We start from the raw sequence: 27,485 nt of genomic DNA, 5'->3' as shown, positions 1-27,485 counted from the left end.
CCTTCATCCCCCCTTCCTTCTTCCCAATCCCTTCCTCCCTCAGCTCCTCCCTCCCCCCTGTCATTGGTCAGCTGGTCGACTCCACGGAGCCTCAAACTTATTCTCTCCTCCGCTGAGCGTCTCAGAGCACCGCTGAGGAGAAGAAGGAGGGGAGTGTTGTAAGGAGAGCAGCAGGGAGACCCTCAGCATCAGTCACAGAGGAGCTCTAGAGGAGGAGGGAGATGATCGGCAGCCTCTCCGCTGACCTGCTATCACACACCCATCAGCTCTGCTTCATTATCTCTGTTTCCTGTTACAACTCTCTGGCAACATGAGCTCCTCGTCTGCCAACCTTCACAGCAAACTCCTGCCCTGTGAGTCCTCTCTTCAAACTTTTATTAGAAGAGAATGATACTTTACTTTTGATTTACCTGTACGGCTAACTTCTTCTCAAACTATTATTCAATTTAACCATTTAAAACATCATCTTTTTGATGTCAAAGTTACTTTTCTTTCTAATAACGTGTTAATAAAATTAGAAAGATGTCAAATACTTTCAAGTCACAAAGAAAAAGGGCATAAAAACAGTCTTTTGATGCTTTCTTGAGGGTTTTCTGTGTTTATGATAAACTTTTAATGTATTCTGCATCACTTTGAGTGTTTGTTTCTGGTAATGGTACAATATAAACAGTGCTGTGACAGCTCGGCTAGTGCATTAAATAGCTGCTGTTCTGTTGATGTTGCTTGAAGTGACTGGTCCAAGTGCTGTGCCAGCCAAAAAAAAAAATCAGGCAGGAATGTTGAATCATCACCCTGAGTAATGCTCGCTAATACCAAGCCAACAGGTCATATACTCATCGCTCTGAACACACATGCTCACGCGCACATGCACACTAAGCAGGCCTGGATTGGGGCCAAGCCTCAGACAAAGATCTCTTATTTCTAATGGGATTGTGGCTGCAGATCTGATTTGGGTCTATCTGCTGACTGCAGCGGGGTCTGCAAGCTTGTTCCACAAACACACAGACCCAGATCCACGATTGGACATGCAGCACACAAAGTGATTTTGTCCCACTGAGATCAGTGTGTGATTTTAGGAGGCTAAAAAGGATCAGGGCTGGGGCTCTGGAGAAGACGTCTCCCATCTGTTGCTCTGCCTGCAGCCTCTGTGGCTCAGCGGTGCAGGCTTTCACACTGTGGTTAAAGTGAGAAAGTGGCAGAGAGAGGCACATTGGCCCCGCTGTGGAGTGATGGGCTGGCCAGCTGTGGAGAGCTGGTTACTAACAGGAGGGTGTTGAAGAATTGTTTCTATTCTCCAAGTATTCTCGGCTCAATCCCCTCGGACATGACCCAGATAGGACTGAGGAGACGATACCTTTAATGAGCAAATTAGAGGAGTTCAGATCCATATCATTGTATCCTGTATGCTATGTATCTTTAATTGATTGCACTCTGAGGAATTTCTCTGTGCTGTTCTGCTTTTGTCTGCAAGCTTTAGAGAGGATACACAAGGACAAAACTGAACACACTGGAAATGATCAAAAGCACAATATTTTGTTCTTCCTTTTGCAAATCTCAAGTTTACTGTTTTGATGTATTAAAACTTTATTTTTCTTGTGAGCTCTATGAAAGGACTTGGTAGATATTTTACTTATTGATCAAAGTATTGTTTTATTAACAGGCCTATTTTACATTCTTCTGCAATACAAATTTTTTCCTGCCTTAATGGCAGCAGTCACCTGCTGTAAACACAACATATGGTCCTAAAAGGGTGTTAAATCTGCATTAATATCATAGTGGAACAAGTGTTTGTAACATCGGACAATAGCATTAACTTCAACATTAACTAAACTACATCTATGTTTTTGTCTCTACAAACTTTGCTAGCTGTTGGATGGGTTGTTGCAAATGATTTTATTTTAATGATAGAAAAAATACTTTCAGGGAAATTCCCTAGAGGAAAACTAAAGTTTATCGCATCGTATCTTTTATCATATCGCATCATATCGTACCGTATTGTATTGCATCATAATACATTGAATCATATTTCATTCTATACTGGCAAAGCATAACCATATAAGAATGATATCTCAAAAGCAAAATAAAGTTTGTTGTATCGTATCCTATCATATTGTATCGTATCTTATTGTATTTCAATATATAACACTGTATCATACTTTATCTCATCATGGCACAGCGTATTGTGTCATATCTCATTGTGCCACATCGTAACATGTATCATATCTTCATGTTTTATATTGCATTTACTGCATTATATCACTTTGTGATGTACTTTATTTTACCATGGTACAGCTTATCATTCTAACAAATAACACCCTATTTCATCGTCTCACATCACAACACCTATTGTAACATACTTTATCTTAATGTAGTGCATTGTCTCATATCCTATCTCATTGTGACACTTTGTATCATATTGTATCGCAACATATTCTATCAAGTTATATCATGATGTATCATATACCATATTAAGCCTAATTTATCTCATGGTAATGTATCACAGGGGTTCCTAAACTTTTGACTCCCAAAATAAAAGTGCCTGAGACCTGGACCCCCACTGTACCTGTAGGCAATGTTAATTTTGACACCTATCAGTCTTAGTCTTTTGATTACATGTATTTTAATTTAAGTCACATTTTAGTCATTTTTACCCTTTTTAGTTTTAGCCTAGTTTTAGTCGACGAAAAGTCCCCAAAATTTTACTGCAGTTTTAGTCCATAAAAAGTCCTCACATTTTAGTCTTTACTTTTAGCTCAAGCATTTATTCACTTGCCTAAATCTGGTACCAAGTCATGGCAGTGTGTTGTATGCACCCTGCCAAACCTGGGGTCCCTGCTTTCTACTGCTAAGAGGCAAAAGAGATACAGATGCACTGTTTTTCAACACATTTCCCCACGGTGGAGAAATAACATTGTCATGTCGGACGAAAACTAAATTTCATTTTAGTCTAGTTTTAATCATCTTGATGAAAACTAAACTTACATTTGTCAGTTTTAGTCATAACAGATCTATTTTTGGCTAGTCTTCATCTAGTTTTTGCCATGGAAGAAAGGGTGTCCACAATCATTTTTAGTCATAGTTTTAGCCAATGAAATTAACACTGACTGAAGGTGGTTGCAGCCTAGCTGAACACAGCCATATCCTGTCATATTGGATTGTACTTCATGGCTTTTAATCTTAACATAATGTTTATCTTATCGTATCATCCTATGGTATCATATCTTTTCCTTATCACGGTATTGTATTGTACTGTATTTGATGGATTGGATCATACTGCATCATATCATATTGTATCTTATCTCACCATATCCTATTATTGTTTTGTGCCATTCTTTATCATACTTTTTTTTTCACTGTGACACGTCAGTTTTTATCGTATCATATCATATTTTGTTGTGTCATATTGTATCATATCTAGCATAATGCATGTTAAGGAATTTTATCATATTGTGCCATATCATATCAAGTGTATGGCATGGTATGATATTGTATCATAACGTATCCTGTCATACTGGATTGCCCTGTAGGGCACTGATCATCAACTGGAGGCCCGGGGGCCAAATCCAGCCCCACAGAGATGATTAAATTCAGAAAATGTGAGATGGAAAAAAATAAGATGTTTTTAGGGTGTCTTTTGTCTTTAAATCCCTATAGTTATCATATCAAGATTTCAGCATTTTTGCAGGAATGACTAAATGTTTGATCCAGTTTTTACAGAAATCCACCCGCCAACTATAAATAATTATGTTGCGTGATCAGTCTGCAGTAGTCTTTTTCAACTTCAGGCTCTTGGAGAATGTGATTTTCCTGCCTGAGAATCAAAACAATAGACCATTTCCCTCCATTTTTTTCCACCAATCAGCACGCAGCATATTAGCGTCCTAGTGACCTAGTGATGGCAATCAGCAGTCCTAGAAATATGAAGCTAAAATATTTTGATTGCCCATAGGCAGTAGGGACTGATCTCACTGTTAATACATAAAAAATGCATTTTGAAAGAAAATAGGAATACAATATGTTAATGGACCAAAATATTATTTTATTTTAGTGAATTTGAAAGCCTGGCCCCCAAAGCACCTGTCAAGACAAAATCTGACTCTTGTACAAATGTAGTCGATGACCCCGGCTGTAGGGTTTGTAATCCTAAGCTTATGTATTGATTTGTATCATAGTGTTCCAAAATTGATCATAATGAATTGTTTTGATACGTTTGCTCTTCTACCAGGATGTGTGCTCTTCTTGTGATCTATGGGGCTGATAAAGACTATCACTCTGAGACTGAGACTGTGAATAGTGACTGAATTATAAGGGCTGACCATGGTAAATGCTCAGTGATCCTACCCCACTGTTTTTGTAAGAAGTGTTAACACTCTCAGTCAGAGCAGGAATGCTAAGAGGATCACTGCCTCAAAATGTGAGAAAAGTTCACATGTTGCAAATACACAGATTTTTCTGCCCTTTGGCCAGTCAGCACTTTAAGTTGATTATTAGTGTGTGATTAAACTAAACAGCCTCTCATGGAGGGCTGAATAAGATTTCCATCAGTTCAGCAGTCTGAGCTGTGAGCCCCTGGGACCCGAGCTGCTCTTCTCTTCTCATTAGTTCTCTAACAAATCCATCCAGATTCCTCAGTGTGTGGACAGAGAAAATGCCTCCAGGCAAACACTGAGAGTTCACAGAAACACAGCAGCTATGATCATATGATCCCACATGCAGCCCAAAATTAAAACATGAAGTTTAATCTCTAACTCTGTTACTGGGATGAGGAAACATATCACTCCAATACCAAAAAGGGGGGAAATGAAAGCTGCTGCTTCTATATTTATAATGTACTAACTCTTTATATTGTTATCCACATTGCATTGCTCTCAAGCTAGATATGGCATGCTATGTAATTAATCTTATTGTTCTGGTAGAGCAGACTAAAACTTTGCAGTCTTTACTCACCTACACTGTTCTAATGCCATGTAAATAACTTACTGTCTGAAACCTGCAGCACCAAATGCCTTCTGAAGGCCAAGAGAGGAACAGTGGGATATAAAGATGGAGCATTAATTCGCTAAAGAGACAGATATTTCCATCAGGAGTTCGTTAAGACCAAAAACAGAGCTAAAATAATATTTGACTCAAATGATCTGTTTGCAAGAGTTTTTTTAGGAATGCTTTGCAGCTTAAAACTTTTGTGTAGCTTTTCAGAAGATAATACTTCAGTTGTGTCCTTTCTGCCATGTGGGACTCTTGCGGCAAAGAAAAATGAGATTATACCATGCAAAAACATTCAAATCAGTTCAATTTAATTTAATTTCTGTGAGCTTTAGCTAAAGCTAATTTAGCTATGCCTGCTACATAGTTAACATAACCATAAAGCCATTTTAGCTATGCTAACTTTAGCTTTACATAAGCTTTAGCAAAAACAGCTAATTCTAACATTAGCTATCTAGCTAATGTAGCTAGATAGCTAATGTAGCTAAAGCTAATGTAGCTACAAGGCTAGTGAAGCTGTAAACTAACAGAGCTAACATTAGCTGCTTAGCTAAGTTAGCTTTAGCAAATGTAGCATTAACTCACATAACTACAGTAGCTAACTTGCTGAAGTTTTAGCTACATTAGCTACATAGCCATTTTACTCAAAACATGGGTTTGAGATATGAAAAACTCAGAAAGGTATACATACCCCGGCTACATGACTAATTTAGCTTTTTTAGCTTTAGTCTTAGCTACATTTGCTGGATTGGTTCATGGATGATGAGCTTTTCCTGTAGGCAGATATTTTGCTGGGCTTTATTAAACATTTTGTAATTAGGTTTAGCAGGATTTGAATTTAACCTTTAACTTTTGGTATCCTAACCCTTACCTTAACCCCAACCCTAACATAATAGAAGCTGAATCTGATTTTATTTGGAAAGTTTTAGCTTGTATTTCCATTCTGACAGATATGGGGTCTCACCATAACAGTCTGCACGAGGGGGTGTCTGAGAGCAGACAGGCCCCTCTCTTATAAGACCTCTTTGCTGGCATTGGCTCATGAATGTCATTAAAATAAAAAGCACCCATGTAAAAGTTAAGCTCCATCCTACCCTCTCTCACAACTTTAGTGAAAAGCTGTTAAAATGGCTTTCCCAGGTAACATTGCAAGCATGAATACTCTGTGAGTAGCTGACTGACACTCTTGAACTGGAGTGCCAGTGTTGCCCTTAGGCCCTCATTGTGTAAATACACCTTATGCAGTGCAGTTTTTATTTGAACAGTCCTCGATTCAAAACACAAAGTAAGCAGTCAGCTGAAAATGTCCAGGACGTCATGCACAGTGTGATGCATCCATCACAAATAAGCAGCACAAAAATGAATGAGATACAGCAACAGAACGGCCAGCTTCCAGCAGAAGTTCACTCCCTAATGTAGCAGTCCTTGATGTAACAGTGACCATAAACATATCTAAAAACATATAAACAAACATATCTTTTCTGTCTCAGCAGCTCTGTGACAGAGACAGACTATTGAAACAATAAAAATGAAGAGTTTTCTGGCTTTGAAACCTACCGTTAGCATCTAAGGCATAGTATAAGTAAAAAAAAACAACAAAAAAACATCTTTATAAAATGAAAAGTTCTAATTTTTAATGTCAGTGCTTGAACTATATAGAGGAAAATAAATCCAGCCAGGTAGAAATTATACACATATTTGAGAATTAAATGGCAAGAAATCCATTTATGGGCCACTACAGTGCGGTACTGACCAAAAGGGAAACAAAAGAATCCAGGAGGCCTCAAATGTAAATACTGTGGTCAGTCGTGATCCCAACATGAATATTTAATCTCTCAGACCACTTAGAGCTACAAAAATCATGTTTCAGTCTGAACAAACAGAGGAGAAAAGAACAGACCATGTTGGGTTTAACCAAACATTCCTGCAGCTCTCTGTGCTGAGGTGAAGATAGATTGAAGCAAATATGTGGAGAGACTGTGCAGCTTTCCCAGGGAGCTGTGTGAATGTTGAAATGGTTACCATGAGAGAAGTCAGCATGTGACAATTTAATGGTGGAAGACCAGCGTCTCTGTTTAACTCGTCCTCTTGGTAAAGCGTCCTTTAACAGAGAGAATACTGTGTCAGCTTTACAAGTGACGCTTATCTGTTATTAATAACGTTCTGTTATCCACTGGACCGAAGCTATTAATATGGCTTACTTTTATTAATATGAAACTACACAGATTAAGTGACTGTGCATGGCCGACCGCAAAGTGAGCATCACACAGATTTCATTGACGAAAAGACGAGGGATTTTTTTCCCCGAGGATGTTTGGATTATTGCTGAAAATAAGCTCTTATAAAACATATTTTGTCCATAAATATAACCTTCACAAATGAATACTGCTTTTGTTGTTTTGAAGCATAATCGGTGACGGTACAAATGATGTTAGGCTAAAAGGAAGTACACCAAGGTCAACTACCCTCAGCATCATTACTGCTAAGCTTCTAATGTTTCTTGTGCTCTTACTTCTTATCTAAAAAACTTTATTTTCAGTGTCAACGATAACCTGCAGAGTTTGATTCTGTGTAGTTTTGCTACAAATGACACACCAGGTAAAAGGCAGGCCAGATGTGTGGTCATATTAGTGGTGAGGATGTTTAATGTCCTTGACAAAGTCTGTAGTCCCAGTTAGTTATTTTTCTAAAACCGTGTCCTCACTACTTATGACGCAAGCAATCATCAGGTAAATAATAAGCCTCATTACATCGATTCCTGTTGTAGTATCCTGACAGCCTGCAAGCAAATGAATACACTGTGGTACTATGTTTTTCCTTGCTGTTTTCCCGACTGTCGCTTGTGTAGAGCAGTGTGGAGTGTAACTCATTACTGTAATCACATCACATTTGTTTCTAACGCAGTGGTGTAACACGGGACTGTTGCTGTTAGTAATCACATTAAATGTACTGTAAAATGATTATCTCATTTCTTCATTAATATAAATTCTCCAACTTCCTGTAAAACGGGGGCAGGGAGTAAACAAATCAAGCGTCCCTTTAAATATGAGCTCATGCAACACTCACTGATCCAGGTGGCTGACATCAGCTGGAGATCATGGAGCAAGGAGAGGGAAACTACTTTGTTTTTTTGTTGTGCAACAGGACGGTGAATGTGACGGTGATTTGTAAACTGTGCTCATGTCTGCTCCAACTCTTTACACCTGCAAAGGCTGCATGCTAACACTAGGAGACCCCCACAGGTGTGAGTGAGGGTAGACAACTGCATGATGCTGACACCTACCAAGCAGACAAAGCTCCATTTTCAACAGCAGCCACATGCGACCTCAAAAGCTGAGGAAAAAGGCTTTTGGCAGAATATGTGGAGAAAGGTTACCAACTGGGGACTTGTTCTTGGCATCTTTTTCTTTGTATTGTACCTTCATATTAAAGAGCAGAAAGGAGAGATCTTGTGTCTTTCCTCCTTGTTAGAATAAGGATTTGTGCTAATTGTAGTTTTATGCAGAATTATCAGGAAGCAGTGACTATCATTTGGTGACTATTAACACAACTTGACTTAACTAAAAACTTAACTTAGATTTTATATATATATAGGTAATCGGTAATATATAGATAATATTACAGATTATTAGCAGTAACTCTCGAGGATTTTTTCATCAGAATCATGTGAATGTGACTAAATCAGCTGATAAAGCTTGAGGCATTGATCATGACTGAGTTTCTGTGGGTGAATGGAGGTCAGTGGGACAGGACACTGAAACACAAGCTGTCCTATTGTCAGACGGGAAGAAAAGAAGGGGTTAACACTGATGTCATTGTTGTCAGTCAGACTGGCCTGATGGTGCTGGACACAGCTATGTTAGTGATAAACAGAAAGATCTAATATGCAAATAAAAACACACAAATGCATGCACTGAAATGTGGAGCAGGCAGACGCACACACACATCAACAGCTGCCATGAATTATTCACCGTCCCTGCAACCAGAGCCCTGTAAATGGAGGCTTTTTGGACAGAACATGGGGAGAGAGGGAAACCAAAAATAAAAGTGTGAGACGGAGAGAACGGTCCACTTTACAAGCTTGGCTTGTGTCCACCTGCCTGGTTTACTTTAGCTAAAAGTATTTCCAAAGATACAAGCAAGAAGTGTGAGTGTTCTCAGACAGCAGACTCTAAAAACAGAACATTACACGCTAGGAGGAGCAGCTCATGCTGCTACATCAGGATCAAACTGCTACCTGTAGCCAAGTAGAGAGACAGCGTTAATTAGTGTAACAGGCAAAGTGAAGAGACTGATCCACTAATGACCAGCTGGAGCGTGTTAACAGCTGGCTGCTGCTGCTTGGGTCAATGTTTAGCTGGAAGGCATGAAAGAGACACTCAGAAAGAATAACAAGACATCCTCTTTGGCTCATTATCCTGTGCAGGATATTTCTCTCTGCTTGCTCCATCTCTACCTACACCCTTATGTGAGCTCACTTTTGGCAGGCCTCTTTCTGCATGGCGCTTCTTTGAAGACATCCTCCTCTTCATTTTTAGCCTTTCTGCAAGTGTTCCTGTCCTCCCTGACCTTTCCTCCCTCATTCCTTTAGCAGCTCTTCTGTGTTTACATCGACTCACTCCTGCTAGTGCTCTCTCTTACTCTCCAGTTAGGCAGTCAGGAAACCCTCAATGTGAAATAAAAATGTCTCTCTGCTGACATAAAGTGTCACAAAAGGGTCTAAACAATCTACACTTCAGATCTCCTGGTCTCTCCTGGTGTTAGGAAGTGTTCTGCATGTTATCAGAATGAGTTTAAAAGAAAAACAGAGAAGGAGAGGGGCTGTGCTTTTGAAATAGGACAAAGGATTATTAATTCATCAGGAAAAGAAATTACATTTATTTTCCTTTTTCACTTTGAAAGCTTTGAAAGATTTATTTCTCTCTAGATTTCTGCTTTTTGTGGATTACAAACTTTTGTTTAAGGACATAATGTGCATGAATTGGTGAAATAACATGCAGTATAACCGACGGGCAGAGTGGGTGGTTGAGCTGGTTCTTTCTCAGCCTGAATGATGGCGGTTCAAATCCATCTCCTGCAGTCTGCAAGTTCAAGTGTCCTGGGGCAAGGCACTTGTGCTTTTAGTGCTCCTGAGAGGTAACTATATCAGTCTGTTTGCATAGGTGGTTTTACCGTTAGACAAAGGTATGCAATAGCCTCAGCCTTGTGCTCCAGGGGACCTCAAGATAGAGCCACCATGCTGCATCAAATGGTAAGTAGTACGTCTAAAACTTCTAAAAACAGGCAAGAAGAACAATCTGCATCAACACAGAATTTGGAGGAGACCCCAGGCCCCAGCAGCAACTTCCAGTCTCCCCAAAAAGCCCCATAATGTCTTCATATCAAGCAAATTATGGCCAAGTACAGCCTTACAGACATATTTGACAGAATCTGTGGATTACTGTTAGGTGAAATGGCAAGCAGTTTATAGTAACGTTTAATTGTTTGGTGGAAAAATGACCATAATTTAATTCTTTTAATTTTAAGTAACCTCTGCCAGAGAGGCTAAATATTAAGTTGTGGTGAGTTTGAGTTATCATGCACTTCTATGAGGTGATGAAACAGTACGTTTAAGTATTTGGTTATTTTTGGCCTATTCTTACTCTCTGGCTTTTTTTCCAGAAAAAAGGAGAGCTTTTTCAAAAATGTTGTTCACTTGCTGTGACTGCATTTGGCTAAATGGGGGAGCACCTCATTGATCTTTGTCTGGGGCCTTAAAATGACTAAAACAGGCCCCTAAAAAATGGGATTAGTCAATACTGATAGACAGATACACAGCATCCTGTTTCATCAGTGTGTCACTGCATCAATTTTACATGTGTGAAAGTGCAAGAATGCTATTAAATATACTCCGTGTATCACATGAACATTTTGTGTTTTGCCTTTAATTCAGACTTTGTGCATACTTATGCCACCTTTTATACATGGGCCTATCTGTATGCAGATAGTCATTATGACTGTTTTCATAAATGTCTGGTTACATGTTAAGAAAGAGAAGTAACATTTCTTTATATAGTGCTTTTCACATACATGCAGGTCATTTGGAAAGTATTCAGACCACCTTCACTTTTTCAGTTTTGTTCAGCCTGATGCTAACCTGACACACCAGATGGATTTGAGCACTGCAGAACAGGTTTTCATTGAAGAGATCCCTGTTCTCAGTTTTCCAGTAACCCTGATCAATCTCCCAGTCCCTGCTGCTGATAAACACCCGCACAACATGATGCTGCCACCACCATGCTTTACTGTTGAATGGCACTGGGCAGCTGATGAGCGGTGCCTAGTTTCCTCCAGACATAACATTTAGAATTAGGCCAAACAGTTCAGTCTTGGTTTCATCAGACCAGAGAATCTTGTTTCTCACACTCTAAGAGTCCTTCAGGAGCTTATTTTGCTTACTAAAAGTGGGGCTTTCATGTGTTTCGCACTGAGGAGAAGCTCCCGTCTAGCCAGTCTGCCACAAAGCCTAGTGACCATCGGGTTCTTGGTCACCTCTCTTCCTAAGGCCCTTCTCCCGTGGTTGCTCAGTTTGGCCAGAAGACCAGCTCTTGGAAGAGTCTACTTGTGCCAAACTTCTTCCATTTGAGAAATATAGAGGTCACTGTGATTTTGGGAACTCCAGAGCAGAAAAGTTTTTTGTAGCCTTTCCACATCTGTGTCTTGCAGCAACCCTGCCTCTGAGCTCTGTAGGTAGTTCCTTTGACTCATGGCTTGGTTTTTGCTCTGATATGAACTGTCAGCTGTGAGGTGTGAGCCTTTACAAATCAAGTTGAATCAGTTTATTTTACAGGTGTAGAAACATCTCAGCAAAGATCCAGAGAAATTGGAGGAGCCTGAGCTAAATTTCAAGTGTTATTGCAAAGGTTCTGAACACTTGACATATCTGGTTCTTGTGTATTGGCATAAATATTTTCCTGTAAATGGCTGGATAAGTTTTATATGGATTTCATGCTGAGGATTGTGGGGAACAAGAAAGGAAAAACATTTTGTCACAATCTTATTTTTACTTTCACAGAAGACAGCTGACTGCAGTATTATTTTTTTCTTGGCAGTCTGGTATTTAATGGTCAGAGTGCTGAGGCCACACAAAGATGTACCTTCCTGTAATACAGATTTTTTTACAGCACTGAGCTCATCTGTTTGTTTAAGGAAACCACTTCTCAGAAAACCTCGCTCTTGGCACAGAAAGATGCTCTCAAACTGAACATGTGGCAGACCACTGTAATAACGCAGAAGAGGAAATGATGGTTACCACTGAGGTTTCTGTTTCTGAAGGAGCTGCAGACAGAGCTGCTGCTCTAAAACAAGTGTAAAAACAACTGGATCAACAGGAGAGGCACTCTTCTCTGCTCTGTTCCTGACCTTCCCTTTGTTGTCCCAGGGGAGTTTGTGAGCTCACATTTTCAGTCAGAGCAGTGAGGGGCTAATGGCAGCCTGTGGGTGACACCGAGCCCTCCCATCTCTGCATTTAGCCTCCAGATCAATGTGGAGCCTCTGCTATTTGTGAGGTTTGAGCTTCTTAACCTGAAATTTAGGGTTCTGTCTTTGAAATGTGGCAAAAGAAAGAGGTTCATGACATTTAAATTACCTGTTGTTGCTTTTCCATGTTCAATCTAAAATCTTCTATGTTGGGCTGGTTGCACACTCCAGATTTTGGCTGATTTTAAAAAAGTGGGAGACCTCAGATGTCAGGACAGTTTCAACTAATTTTTAAAATTAAATTCTTTAAACAAGGGTGCAGACAATCAAGCAGTTCAGTCCGACCTGTAGCTCCTTTTATGCACATCAATACCCACCCTCTCACAACTGTTTCTATCTCTCTACACTTACCTCCTCAATAAATGATGGCATAAAAAGCCCAAACAATGAGATCAAGAGATCTCACAGAAATATGTGATCAAATGTTACTTTAGAAAAAAACTAATAGTACTATCGACTCCATCAGCTGACTGTCCTGGTGTATAGTCAACACAAAATGAAAAAAAAGGACAAAAATATGGGTGAAATCCAGATGGTTAAGTTCATGCTTTCGAGTTGCCCCATCCAGCAGGTGTGGTTTTAATCATTTGGAGGCCCAGGCAAAGATCAATATGCAGCCTTTACCCTTTTAGCAAAAAATAATAATAATAGAAAGAGAACAAAATAATTAATTAGCTTAATCAATGTCAGGTATTTCCACAGGTGTATAAAATCAAACACCTAGCCATGCAGTCTCCAACACAAAATGGATCATTCTAAAGAGCTCAGTGACTTCAAGCATGGTACTGTGAATGGATGCTACCTTTACAGTAAGACAGTTCATTAAATTTGATCCCTGCTGGATATTGCCCAGTCAAAGTGATACTATTAGAAAGTGGAAGCATTTTGGATCAACATTAACCCAACTATAAAGGTTAGGATTCCAAAAGTTCTGAACTTCCACTAGCATTAATGTAAGCCCAAAAACTGTGTGACTGGAGCTTCATGGAATGGGTTTTTATGACTAAGCAGCTGCATGCAAGCCTTTTCAGGGTTTGGGCTAGGCCCCTTATCATCAAGTGCACTCTTAATGATTCAGCATACCAAGACATTTGTGACCAAAGCTGGTAAAAACTCCTGCAAGTCGTCCGAGGTCATTTTTGAGTTTTTTTTACACATTATGAAAGCATAGATTCCAAGCTTTCAAATGGTGTATCATACACCCTAATCTGAGCGTATTTTACAAAGATATGCTAATCTGAATGTTAACTTCTAGTTCCTGTTTTTTCTGAGAAAACCAGGCTCAAAGTTTCAGGACTTTACATACCTTCACGCAGGCCAGGTAATGGGTGTGAACAACAGGGCCATATTTACATAAAGTCCACCCAAACCAAGCTTCTGAATCGGACTGGTGACGCTCATCAAAATATTCCCATAGGAAATCCGCCTTCATCAAACTTTAACTGTCGAGTGATCTTGAAGTTTTCCCAAGCCTGTTGATAATTCTTGCTGCTTCGTCATCGTGTCTTCTACTTTTCTTCGCTGCAGGCCTCATCTTGAGGCTTGTTGATAAAGGTGATAACTAGAAACAGCTGTAGTTACGTGCCGAGGGGGCTGGCGTTTGAGCCATGCGGTGTTAATTATTGTCCATCTCAATGGGTGAAACTGGGAACAATGCCAGGCTGAGTGGCCAATTATCACCCAGCAGTTTTGCTTTCCCCTCCCCTTAATCCCCCCACAGAGACTACGAAAAGAGGGCATTTTTAGACACAAAATCAACGCTTTTAAATATCACATTTGTGTTACTTTTTTCATGAAATGAGTAGTTTAAATGTCGGACTTGCATAAAATGAGAAAAAACAAAAAATGATCATTTTGAAGAAAATGACTTTGTATTCATTTTTCTCAACCACCGGAATGCTGACTTGCAGGACCTTTATCTGGCTTCAGTCACATTTTGGACAATGCTATGCTTCCAACTTCATGGCAACAGTTTGGGGAAGGCCCTTTTCTATTCCAACATGACTGTGCTCCAGTATACAAAGCAAGGACTATAAAGACATGGTTTGATGTGCTGAAGAACATGACTGGCCCCTGGCCTCAACCCTATCAAGCATATTTGGGATAAACTGGAATGGAGATTGCAAGCCAGGCCTTCTTGTCCAACATCAGTGCCTAACACTCATAAATGCTCTACAGAATGAATGGGCACAAATTCCCAGAAACACTCCAAAATCTCATGAAAAGCCTTCCAAGAAGAGTGGAGGCATTTATAGGGACAAAGGAGGGCCAATTTCATTACTAAAGTACATGAATTTGAATACAAAGCCATAACAGTCCCTGTTGGTGTAACTGTCAGACAGCTGAATATTTTTGTCCATATAGAGTAGATTCTTTAAACATATCAGTATGTCACTGCAGGAGTTAGGGACTGAACCTCTGACCTTCTGGTTGAGCAATGACTGCCTCTACCTACTGAGCCTCAAATGTGATCAGCCTTGATGGATGCAGTCACAATGAAGATAGCAGAGCAGTGAAAAACTCTGTCATTATGAAGGAATGGGGATCTGCTGGCAGCTGTGCAGGGATCTGCTAGGAAGTCTGACTCATCATGACATAGTTTTCATAGAAATTATAGCGAAAGGAGAATAGAGGAAAAGAAGAATTTTAATGGGACAATGACACAATCCCACTGAACAATTTAATAGGCTGAGTTGAGGTGAACTCACTTTGTGCTACTCCTGAAATGATTTCCTGTTAATGGCATCATGTCAGAGGAGTGCAGGCCGGTCCCGTTCCCATCCATCTCTGCCTTTGTCCCTCTCTGAATGGGCTCTTTCTCCCTCCTCCCTCCCCTTGAGCAGAGGGTCTGGGTTTGTCTTTATGTGGGGAGGAAGAGTGGCACGCACACACGTCCGGTCCACTCTGTCGATCTGTTTCAGTCATTCTGCACGTCCAGCTGGTTCAGAGCCCTGACCTATCACCTTTTCTCCCTCAAGTCTGTGAGCATTTAGAAGAAGGAAGGAAAGCGAGAGAGAAAGAAAGGAGACAGGCAGAAAGGAAGACAACCATAAAAAGAGAAGGCCCAAAAAGAATTAGTGATATTACTGAGTTATTACTTGTGAAATGCCAATTTATTACTATGTATTTGCCACTAAATTTGTAAAAAAGTATTAGATAATTATACTTATTACTATAAAATCATAGGTTAATAATATGCTCAGAGTCCAGACTAGAAAGACAGTAAAAACCCTGATGGATATAGAAACAGAGCAAGAGAAAACAAGAAGGAACACAAGGCTGATGTATCATAAAAAGGAAAGATTGGGATAAAATGAACAAGACACAAAGAAAAGAGGGCAAGACAGGAACGGGCAGTTTAAAATGGAGACATAATGAGGGCAAAAGAAAACAAAAAGAGATAATAGACCAAATTCTGTGAAAAATAACAAATCAAGTTCAGAAAGAGAGAGCCAGGAAGATAAATAAATGAAAGAGAGACAGAAAGAAAGACAGCATGACCACAAGAAGGAAAGAAAGAAAGAAAGAAAGAGAGAAAGAAAGAAAGAAAGAAAGAAAGAAAGAAAGAAAAAAGAGAAAGAAAGAAAGAAAGAAAGAAAGAAAGAAAGAAAGAAAGAAAGAAAGAATACCAGGCCAAGCTGTGGAGCTGCCACAGGCCCTTCACTCATCTGGTGCTATGAAACTAAACACTTAGGTTTGTGGCGGGGCTGCAGCAGACCAGACATGTGACCTCACCAGTCTTGGACACTGTGTTCAGGCGTTTCTTGTGACAGAGGATTTTCCCGTGTGAGCGGCTTTGCTAATCAGAGGTTACAGGGGTCATCCACGGCCAGGGATGTCAAATCGATAAAGGTGATTCAGAGGAAAAAAGAACTGGATAGGGAGGCAAAATCAATGCAAGGATATACATCAGTAGCTAACCTTTAGCTGCTCTGCACAGGCCTCAGCCTTAAAGTAGAAACAATCAATGCTGTGATCAATCACTGTTACACTGAGTGGGGAAAACTCCACGAGAGGCAATTTGTTTAAACCTGTAGCCTGTAATAAAAAGACATAATTTCAGGAGATGGTCTAAACAAGCCTTTTGGGGTTTTGAATCTACAATCCTTTAGAAAGGAAAGAAAAGAAAGTCAGTCATCTGGTACAAATCCAGCGTTTTGTTCGACATGATGTCCTCGCCTGGTCACATGTAACAAGGAGCTCTTTTTATCCGCACACTCACATGTCAAACAGGCCGCTCTGATAGTTACTGACATCCAGCTTTGTCAGCGCTGGCCCCTTCGTGTGTCTGATTGTGTAACATTGCAAAAAGCAGAGAGCGTCACAGACTCGCAACCTGAAACGTCTTCACAAAGACAGAAATGCTGCAATGACAAATGCCCTGGCTGATAAAAGTTAAAACAATATATCCCTTACCTCTGATCTGATGTGCAATAATAAACTGCTGAACTTTTTACTTTTGCAGATTAAAAAAAATGATTCATTGAGATGGTAAAAACCCCTCAGTTGATCTTTAAAAGGTCTCAGTTAAAATTACTCATCAGGTCAATAACAGCTCTGGTTTTCAGAGACTTCCTGGAACAAAGGCTGCGTTGTAAACTACAGCTGTGGAGTTTTAATCATATAGACGTGTAACTCTTCCCATAGGCTGATCAGATAGAAAGGAGCCACAAAGGATGAGCCCTCTGTGTGTCCCTTCAGAGACATGAACTGCTAACTTTACTTAATACTGAACTTATTGTTGAAGCATAAATAGAAGGAAATGTATTAAAATAGTTAATATATAAAACTAAAACTACCACCTGGCGGTTTAAGCCTCTATAAAGTATGCATTTTCCAGACAGTGAAAGTACAGTGCTGGGCCAAGCTATAATATGGTACAAGGTCACTGTTGTCCCTCACAACATGATAAGGCTGCTCATAAAGAGGGAAAAAGGTAAACCTTTCTGGGGCCCAGAGTCATGGAGGGGCCTGTGGAGGTTAGCAAAGACATAATCAATCCTACATTTATGCAATAATTATGGTTTATTGTACAACAATAAAGTCACCATTACTTAAAGCAACAAAAACTGCACATTTAAGTGTTGCCTGTTTCAAAATGTAAAGCATTTCTTCTTAAGATCGTATGAGCTTTTTTTTTTTTTTTTAATGTTAACATGTTGGGTGCACCCATAGACAAACATGCTTATGTCAATTTAACCAAGTCAAGACCTGCAACAATTGTGTTCCACTCTGCTGCAAAGCTGATTGGAGACGGGCCAAGAAATGAATGCCAACTCTTGGAGTCCTAAGCTATTTTTAACCATTTTGTCTCACCTGGACTTATTGTCTTAAAACACTTGTAAAACACCAACCCTGCAGTGCAAAGTCAAGCTCTAAACATCCTTTGATCAGGACACCTGGGCTTTACGAATATGTGAGCTGCAGTGATGTCACTTGAATTAAAAAAAAAAAAAAAAAAAGATTTTGGGCCTATGAAGATTACAAAAAAACCCCAAAAAAACTAAATGAAAATAAAAACTGAAAGATTTTTAAGTGTGACACAAGGTTAACAACAATGACTACAACATATTTTTTGCTCAAACTTGTTTCACCATCTCTTTGGGACTGAAAAGTGAAAAAATAATTCTGTAACAAAAAGTTTAAACCATTAAAAAAAGAGTCCTTGCACTTCTTTAAATTGGCTCTGTTTGTGCCTTTACTCAGGGCAGTTCCTGTCTGCAGTGACACAGAGGGCCACATCGCATCTCTGTCTCTCTTTCTCTCCGTTTTGAGCCATTAGACCGTTTCTGGCATGAGCCAAGTATAAAGACACCTTCAGATTGACAAAGCATGATGCGATGACAGAACAGCTTGCCAATGGTTGTCACAGCTCGTCACAAAGCGTTAAGGGATACAAAATAGCGTTTAGAATTAGTCCATAGCAGCAGAGACAATTGAAAATGGATTAAAAATGGTTGAAATGACATTAAATAACAGATTAGCTGGTGTAGATTTAATGTTTGAATAAATGCAATAATGCTAAATTGAAGCTAATGCATGCATAGATGCTTTTACATTGCATCCATGGAGGGCCTATCTACTGGACCTTTCAAGGGCCCCACCATTTCTTTGGTCGGGCCTGTCCCACTGACGTTTACACTCCATAATGTAATATGTTCATCCACAAGTCCTAATGAGGTTTGTGACAAAAATCCATCAAAACATTTTTTAAATGTTTACAAAATTAGAGGTTGCAGACCTTGACTCATGACCTCTAAATGTAATCAGCTTATCTTTGAGTCAGAGCAGAAATTTGTGCAAAGTCTGAAAAACAATCATTCAAAGCATTCACAAGATTCTATGTTTGGAAGCAAGATATGAGCATGAGACCCACTGACGTTGACTTTTATATTTGACCTCCATGACCTAAGTAGTTCATCTGTTGGTCAGAGTGGACTTTTGTTCAAATTTAGAAGCAAATTTTGAAACATTTTTGAGAGGTTTTGTTTAAAAACAAGGGATAAAAATGAGGCCCAATGACCTTGACCGCATACCTTTGACACCCAAATTCTCCTGAGATCATACTTGAGTCAAATTAGAAATTTGTGCAAAGTTTGAAGAAAATCCCTCAAAGCATTCAAAAGGCACAGATGTACGAATGGATGGACAACCTGCAGATGCACTCAGCCCTGACCGTTGCTGCTGCAGAGGCATTATAAAGTGAACTATTGATTAAATTATTGTTTCAATGAGAAAATAAAGTAATGTGCAGATGCCTCAGGATATTTTTACAGAGTTGCAGTTGTAAGGAGGAGGATGAATGAGGTTGAGAGGAGCATTAAAAGTGTTGTCAGACTACAACTGGAGCCGTATGAATCAGTTAATTAGATTATTATAGCTGCCAAGGCAGTTAAGTGAATCTTTAATATTTTGTCAACAGTATAATTAGAGATTAATTACTGGCATTATTTTATTAAAACTAGGCCTCAGCATTGAGCATGGGCCAGGAGAGAACACTTTTTGTTTTGGACTTGATTCAGATGAAACAGAACAGATCGTTCATACACTCTTACAGAAACAGTGGTCTTGCTTCAGGTTTATGGGGCTGGGCAGATAGTCTCATGTTTCATGTGTTTTAGATGTACAGAAGTCTTGATCTCTGTCCATGCACACATGATGAAAGCCCATTGGTGCTGTCAGTAACTCCAGCTCCGGGCTTTGAGTTGTCCTACTCTTCTCTTCCCTCTAAAGCTGTCTGCCAATCTGAACCCAGAGCCAGCGAGGTCAGAGTACCCAGGAGGCAGGCTGTCACACAGGCCAGAGCAGAGCCGAAGTGACTGGCGTGTGTCCTTCTGTCCACACAGACATGTGCCTGCTTTAAACTCGTGAGGCGAAACTGCGCTGATGCTGCAATCTGAGGACGACAACCTGTAGCTGCTCTGCATTTTTTTATCTACAGGGCTTGCAGCTTTCCAGAGTTGAGCTGTTAATGAATTATATCTGTAGATCCTTGAAGGTGGTTTTAAATGGGGACCTTTGAAATCACCAGTGACAAACAGAAAGTCCCCTGTGTCTCTGTCTTTCCTGGTATTGTCAACATCCGGAGTTAAATGTCTTTCTGTTCCACAGTGGTCTATTTATGGAGCTGCTGCTCTCAACACACCAGATAATCTTCATATTATTCCAAGTTTAGTCAGGGCTTCAAGACCTTATCTAATTACTCTTAACCCTCCCTGCAGGTTGTCATACTTATGGTAAAGGGAGACATCACTCTAAAGTGTGCAACATTTGGATTCTGAGCAGCAAAAACAGGTCACTTACACTTAATAATAGACTTTTGCTTGTTCAAAATGAGGAAAATGCGAGCTATATCTTTCTTTTAGAAAAAAAAAAGTTTGTGCGCAGATTGATCTACATGCATACATTTCCAGGTGGGTTGGGATTTATAAAGAGAATTGTGTAAAGATGTGGAAGGCCATAGTTTTTAAATCTGAATTATTCTTGGTGCACGCCGTTTCCAAAATGTGGGCTCATGTACGCTTTCAGGCTGGATTCTATGCACTGTTTTATACATAAATGAGACTTCTGAACTTTTTGCACATATGCAATGCATGCTATCCCTCCAGTTTAAGGTGATGACCAACACCTACCACATACATGATGTATGCTAAACATAAATTTGGTGACTTTTCAGTGCAGAAACTGTGGAGCATGTGCAGAATGCCAGTCAGGTTAGGGTTGATTAAGATTTATACAAACAAAACTAAGTTTATCTCCAACTATATCATCTAGGTGTACTAGTTCAACTTAAATACGATTTAGCATTGTCTCAGTCAGACTAACATGTTAGATGCACTTTAAAGACCAGTTGTAGTTGGATTACCAAGGGGGCCATATTTGGGTGTGGGGGTTGGTGTAGGGGGAAATGGAATTGTGTGGTACCTTAAACACGACTGACTTAGTAAATACCTGACTAGTTGCTTTTGTGTGAAGGTACATGTGCTTGGAAAAATTATGTGTTTTAATAGAGGAATGATGATGGAATGGATTCTAAATCATTCACGTCACATGATTGACTTATGTCTCCTGGCTGTGTTAAATTTCAATCATAACAGAGCGCTTAGAGAGGAGATCTGTTCTTTGCATGTCTCTCACTCACAGCTAAATGTCTCCCTCTCCTGGCTGGTGACATTCGTCCCCCTAGTGTCCGCAAAATGGGCTTCAAACTGTGTATTATACAAGTGACAGCCCTGCCTAGAATATCTAATGCTATATTGGAACGATAGGAGAATTCTCTTCAATGTTGTTTGGAATCAAACTTCACATCGTAGCTGAAGCTATGGTGCAATTAAAAAAAGTATTCACCCCCTTGGATGTTGTACCATCTTAGCAATTATTTAAATCAATTATGGTCAATATATTTGTCAATATTTGACAAAAAAACCCATTTAAATTCAAAGCAAAAACAGATTTCTACAAAGTAATTTCAGCTAAATGAAAAAATGAGATATAAGACAAGTGCATAAATATTCACCCCCCTCAAGTCAGTAGATGCACCTTTGGCTGCAATCACAGCACTGAGTCTGTGTGGATAGGTCTCAATCAGGCTTGCACATCTGGACACCGCAATTTTGCTCCATTCTTCTTTGCAAAATTGCTCAACCTCTATCAGGCTACACAGGGATCAGGCATGAACCGCCATTTTCAAGTCCAGCCACAAATTCTTTATTGGATTGAGGTCTGGGCTTTGACTCAGCCACTCCAGAACATTCACCTTGCTGTTGTTAAACCTCTTCTGTGCAGCTGTCACTGCCTGCTTTTTCTTGCTGGAAAATAACCCATCTCCCATGTCATAGTAATGAGATTGTCCTCCAGGATTTCCCTATATTTTGTTGTATTCATTTTACCCTCTACCTTTACAAGCCTTCCAGGGCTGGCTGCCGAGAAACATCCCCACAGCATGATGCTGCTACCACCATACTGCACAGTGGGGATGGTTTGTTTGTGGTGATGTGCAGTGTTGGTGTCCAGCAAACAAACTGTCTTGTCTGATGGTCAAAAAGCACCATTTTGGGTGTTCATCCCGAGAACTATTGACCACTTGAGAAACATTCACTAGAAATTCACAGTTTGTGAGACTACTTGAAGCAACTGGCTGTTTCTTTAAAAAGAGGCTGAGTATTCATGCAGCCACTTATTTTAAATTAAATTCTTTTTAATTGACATTATTTTGTAGAAATGTTCTTTCACTTTGACATGAAAGAGTTTTCTTTGTTCTGTTTTGTTTTTTTGTCATAAAGCCAAATTAAATTGGCCATGACTGATTTCTAAAATCATTAAAAGGGGTGAAAACTTTATAAAGACACTTTTTATCTAACTTCCTGTTCTTATGCTGTGATTTTTAGCTGAGACAGAGCACGGTCAAAGGCTTCCAGATGTGGACGCAACACAGCAGCTCAAGATGAGAGAGAGACAGCGGTTCTTTGAAGAGGTCTTCCAGCATGATGTGGACGTCTACCTGTCCTCAGCACACCTTTGTATACGAGACTACAAGAGACGTAAGTTTGATAAGAATGCTAACAGATTAAAACACATCCATATGGACATCATTTCATCACTTTTATCTTCCCTCCAGCTCCAATTGGCAGCATCTCCTCCATGGAGGTGAATGTGGACTTACTGGACCAGATGGAGCTGATTGACATCTCAGATCAGGATGCGCTGGACGTCTTCTTCAGCTCTGGCGGAGATGAGGGGGCAATGACCTCCCCACTGCCAGGTATTCAAATGGACATAAATTATAAAACACACCACACACTGTAATCCCTGACAGTATTCTCTTCTGATTCACAGTCCAAGCTAACAACAACGTCATCAGTAACGGACTCTTTCGGCACGTTCTTGAGGGCCTCGACGCCAAGCCTCGCTCGTCCTCCACATCTTCAACCTCTTCCTGCGACAGTCAGACCCCTGACGCCACCGGAGGAAACACTCCTGTGGTCCGGTCTGATGATGAGGAAACGCACACAGGCACTCTCAAACGAAGAGAGAAGAGTCAGACTCCGTCATCTTCATAGGAGACCACATTAAAGACTGTCTTCACACATGGCTCTTAACCTTTCCTTTGATTTGTGAGTTGTCGGCTGGAGTCTGTGCATCTTCTGGAGATAAGAGCCATGAACTGTAAATACAAAGATTTTTGAATAACTCCTGCGTTTTCAAATTTGTTTCAGCATGTGTTGATGGACTTGCTCCTCTGTTTTTGACCTCACATGACTTGTAGTTGATGACCGCTGATTTTTGTACAGTATTAACACAACTGAGAACAGTGAACGAGGGACTAGAAATAAAGTGATCGTAGTTTTTTAGGATGAAATGGTAAGAGAAGGATCGGAGTCTTTTTTGGTTGTTGTTTATGCATCTGAAACAAATATGGAAACATGGTTGTTTACATTTTGTTTTAAAAAAGAAAAAAAAAACAATTGAAGTAGGCATTTTAAATTGATTAAGGTTCACTTTTGGAATTTGGAAGAGAAAAGAGCCAAATTGACTATGTAACAGTCATGAAACTTAGCTTAGTCTTTGGATGATAAAGACCTAAAGTGTTTTTGTTTTCTTCAAAAATTGGTGGAGACCAAAAACTGAGCTATAAGTGGATTGAGCTCATATTCATCTGGTGGACACAGGCATGACCTCAAATAAGGGTGATCGGTGTTATTGCATTAATCACAACTGAATAAGGCCTATCTTTTTTTTTTGTAATTAATCACATACTTTATTGTCCCTTCCAGCACACTTGTTAAGCCACTGCAACATCTCCCTACAGCCATAGTGATGTAAATAGATACACCACTACACTTTGATTTCTCATTTCATATTTAAAAAAACAGCTCAGCGGGTAAGTCAAAAGTCATTTGCACTTGTCATCAAACATTTACCTTTTCAGACTTCCTTTATTTTCTTATTAATCTATCACAAGTTCATTTTTCTGTGGTCACATTGTGTCATAACTTTCAATCTACCAGTTCCTTTTTTTGTAAATAAAAGTTGGTCTGTAGCCACACAGGAAATTCATTATCCTTAGATTAAAAAAAACATATCAAAAATGAAACAGAAACACAACTGGAATTTCAAAACACCACAGGTCTCAGACACACCAGACCACTTAGCTACTGTGAGACGCCACCTCTATCAGAACATAGACATAATTGGCTGGGACAATGCATTTCCAGTTTTATTTTTATTTTTTTGATTCAGCTTCATTCATGAACAAGGCTGGCAGTTACATTCATAAAATACCCATATTGCTAACATTTCAGACTAAGCAATATTCATATAATCTGGGATTAGATTATAGACCTGGTTTAGAAGTGGTTACAGGTTCTGTGGCTCACTTTAGCTTTGTTAGCTTTAGCTAGCTAGCTAACATAGCTAGGCTAGCTATATAGTGTGTTCCAAATCACATTAGTGCATAAGTATGCAGAGTGTGTTCACGCTGAGAAGTTTTGGCTACTCAAATCCAGAATACTACCCCGACACTCAAAATAGCTGAAAATTGAGTGTGGGATAATGGGCACGTAGCTCATTTTGTACTGTTAGCATGCTAACGTGCTAACTAATGGTGTCTGAAATCACTCTGTATTACACCATTTTGTAGTGGTGTCCAAATTCTGAGCGACGATGGGTATACACTATCTAGTGCACTCATTCTCTCCCACAATGCATTGTGAAAGTAGTGAACAACTTATGGTCACTAGTCCAGCAATATTCAGCAATACATGCATCTTGATTGCTGCTCTCAAATATGACGGACAAATGAGAGGAGCACAAGAACACAGATCAGCACATTTTTTAAAGGCTTTTTTTGTTTGTTTGGTTTTAATCAAAGTATTTAATCTGTAAGAAAGTGTTAGGGATTCAAAGACAAGTTACTTCTTTACCCCCATGATGATTACAAGACATAATGAGACCATCATCCTTATACAAAAGTAAGTGACAAAACACAAAAAATATTTATAACTATTTTACCACAAAAGTCACAAAACGTTTTAAATATAAGTATTTTTTAATTTTTGTCAAAATCTGTATCATTTAGTATCAGTTTTCAGTGTAATTCTACCTTTAATTTTGATCCCAAGCTGTTGTCATTGATATCTATGAGCCATTGGTACTCAACGTTTTAACTGTGAGACAGTGATGATGTCATTGTCCGCGGCCGGAGTAGTGTTTGAAATAATTTGTGTTTTGGCAGATGAGTCCACTATTAAGTCCACTATGCTGCTCAATATATAGTGGGTAGGGATTAGGGAATGAATGTGTGGTTTCGGACACAGTCAATGTTAGCATTTGCTGGCTAGCTAACATGTCATTAGCATTAGCAGCACATTTCAATTTTATTTTCCTTATGGAACAAATTTAAGCATGACATACACATTATATGAATTCAAGAGAGTTAAAACAACCATTACTTCCTGTTGAAAAAGAAGTAGAAGAAGAAAACAGAAGCAGTAAACCGCTGTCAACTCTTTTCAGTGAAAAAATATTAGTGCACAGTTTGAGACAATTCTGACCCTCTGTAATAAAGTGCTCTGTACTGCATTTGACTGTACTGTCTTACAGTATACTTACAGAAATATGCCATTTGAGACACAGCGACCACCTCTTGTTGTAAACGATGTTGCTATGTTAGATTTAGCTTTAGCAAGGTGGGCTTTAGTAGTTTTGTCAGCTGTATAGTTGATGTAGCTATGCAGCTTATGTAAAGCATATGTAGCTAAGAAGTTAATGCAAGCAACGTAGCTACATATGTTTTAGCAAACCTAGCATAAGCTAACAAGCTTCGTTAGCTTTAGCCTAAGCTATATTATCTGCGTTTGCATGTTTTTTTTAATGGAGAATAAGATTTTTCCTACATGCATACTGTTCACTCAGCTTTATTAAACTTGTTGAAGTTAGGTTTTGAAAGTCAGATTTTTGAGTTTTAACTTCCCTTATCTTTAACCCTTAAAGTTTTGGGTGCATTGCCATTCTGACATGCATCTCACAGTAGTGGTATGTTGCAGTGGCTTAGCCAAAGTGTGCGGAGATCTGCGATCTACAGCCAGACTGTCTTGACATTTAAACTACTTGTAGGATATATATGTGGTGCTAGTGGTCTAGAGAATGACTTCAGTTTGCTCTCTGTGTGATTGGGGCCAGAGAAAACCACTGAGTCTTGCCTGTATTCATCTGCAGGAAATTATAGTTTATCCATTTCTTACTGGTGGCAAAGCACCACTGAACTGTGCAGATGGCTGATGTTATCTTGGGTTGTGTTATCTAACCTATATGACAAGTATGATTGTGTGTCATCAGCAGAATAGTTAACCTTGCAAAGCAGATGGATACGCCCGTTTCCTTGTTTTTCACTGGCGAATCCATCTTTCAAAGCTCCCGTCTGAACCGTTTGGGCCTGGTTAGACAGTGACAGGACCAATCAGTGTCAAGGGGCAGTACTTTCAGGCACAGCAGTGTCGTGACATAAACAAACAGCAGCAGGAGCTAGTGCAGTTATGGAGGCAGAAATTTTTTTTTTTTTTATCAGAACATGAGGACATTTCTTCGTTGAAAGAAGAACAAAGAACAGCAGTGAGTTGTTTTCTTTTCAGAAACGACAAAAGTCGAGTACTTAAATGTCTATAGTCACCATGTTTTGCGTTGTTCCTCACTAGCTGAGCACGCGGAGCTCGATAGCAGCTACGTCACGTGTTTTGTTGCTCTTATTGGCCTGTAGAGAACATTCATCCAGTCACACTCTGAGTTTTTTACAAATCCTCTGCCTTTTCTCAAACATTTCGTATTGAAGCTTTCCCAGATGGATGTGTGAAACACATCAATCTGGCGTGTCAGGTTACAGAATAGTTGTATGAGAGGTGAAATCGCACACAAATAGAAATCCAACTTTTAGTTTAGTTTTCACCTCTCCATCTAATAAAAACAGCCATTTTTCAAAGTATTATTTGTTTTAGAGCCATAAATTAAAACCAAACCACAAATGATGTTAAAATCACAACATTGTCCTGTACATGCATTTTGATCCTCTGATTTCAAGTTCTCATTTTTAATGACTGTCTCACAGGATTTCTTTGTTTAAACAATAAAGTCAAAGAAACAATTTTTGTTGCGCTTCTAGGAATTGATGCTTTTGTAAAACTGTTGTTCTCAGACATGTCCTGATGCTTCAGGGGAAACCTGAGGATACTACAGTCAGAAACCAGCTGGACAGCCTCATAAAAGGCCTCATGTCAAAGTCAAGTTTGAAGAATGCAAAGGCCATAAAAATAGTGTTTGAACAATGCATTGTTTTCCCCTTAGTATTTTTGCAGAAGGGGTGATTGTTAAAGTTATAGCACATTAGACCAATAGCTGCAAGGTTGTATTTCAAAAGGCCTGATTCCAGCACGCTTTGTTAATTCTCAGGAAAACATCAGGAGCAAACAGTGGCGTGTGTAAGACTGAATATT

The 27,485-nt window shown here is 39.5% G+C and overlaps 1 protein-coding gene across 1 annotated transcript; it reads left to right on the top strand.

Moving 5' to 3' along the window:
* Nucleotides 1-106: 106 nt before the first annotated feature.
* On the top strand, nt 107-26,445 carry si:ch211-253b8.5 (dysbindin). Its single transcript, XM_041783001.1, has 4 exons — nt 107-353; nt 22,389-22,541; nt 22,619-22,762; nt 22,837-26,445. Exons 1-4 carry the CDS (start codon nt 311-313, stop codon nt 23,058-23,060), a joined length of 564 nt encoding a protein of 187 aa, XP_041638935.1. The 5' UTR covers nt 107-310; the 3' UTR covers nt 23,061-26,445.
* The last annotated feature ends 1,040 nt before the right edge of the window (nt 26,446-27,485 follow it).

The sequence above is a fragment of the Cheilinus undulatus genome, linkage group 3 (genome assembly GCF_018320785.1).
Source record: "Cheilinus undulatus linkage group 3, ASM1832078v1, whole genome shotgun sequence".
NCBI classification, from domain to species: Eukaryota; Metazoa; Chordata; class Actinopteri; order Labriformes; family Labridae; genus Cheilinus; species Cheilinus undulatus.
Note: the sequence above shows the minus strand (reverse complement) of the source record. Positions and strands in the feature narration are given on the sequence as shown.

Excerpts from the sequence above, each read along its gene's own strand:
- si:ch211-253b8.5 (XM_041783001.1), top strand. The coding sequence starts at position 311 with ATGAGCTCCTCGTCTGCCAACCTTCACAGCAAACTCCTGCCCT. Across the intron at positions 354-22,388 it reads TCACAGCAAACTCCTGCCCT|CTGAGACAGAGCACGGTCAA; the intron begins GTGAGTCCTCTC and ends TGTGATTTTTAG. Across the intron at positions 22,542-22,618 it reads TATACGAGACTACAAGAGAC|CTCCAATTGGCAGCATCTCC; the intron begins GTAAGTTTGATA and ends TCTTCCCTCCAG.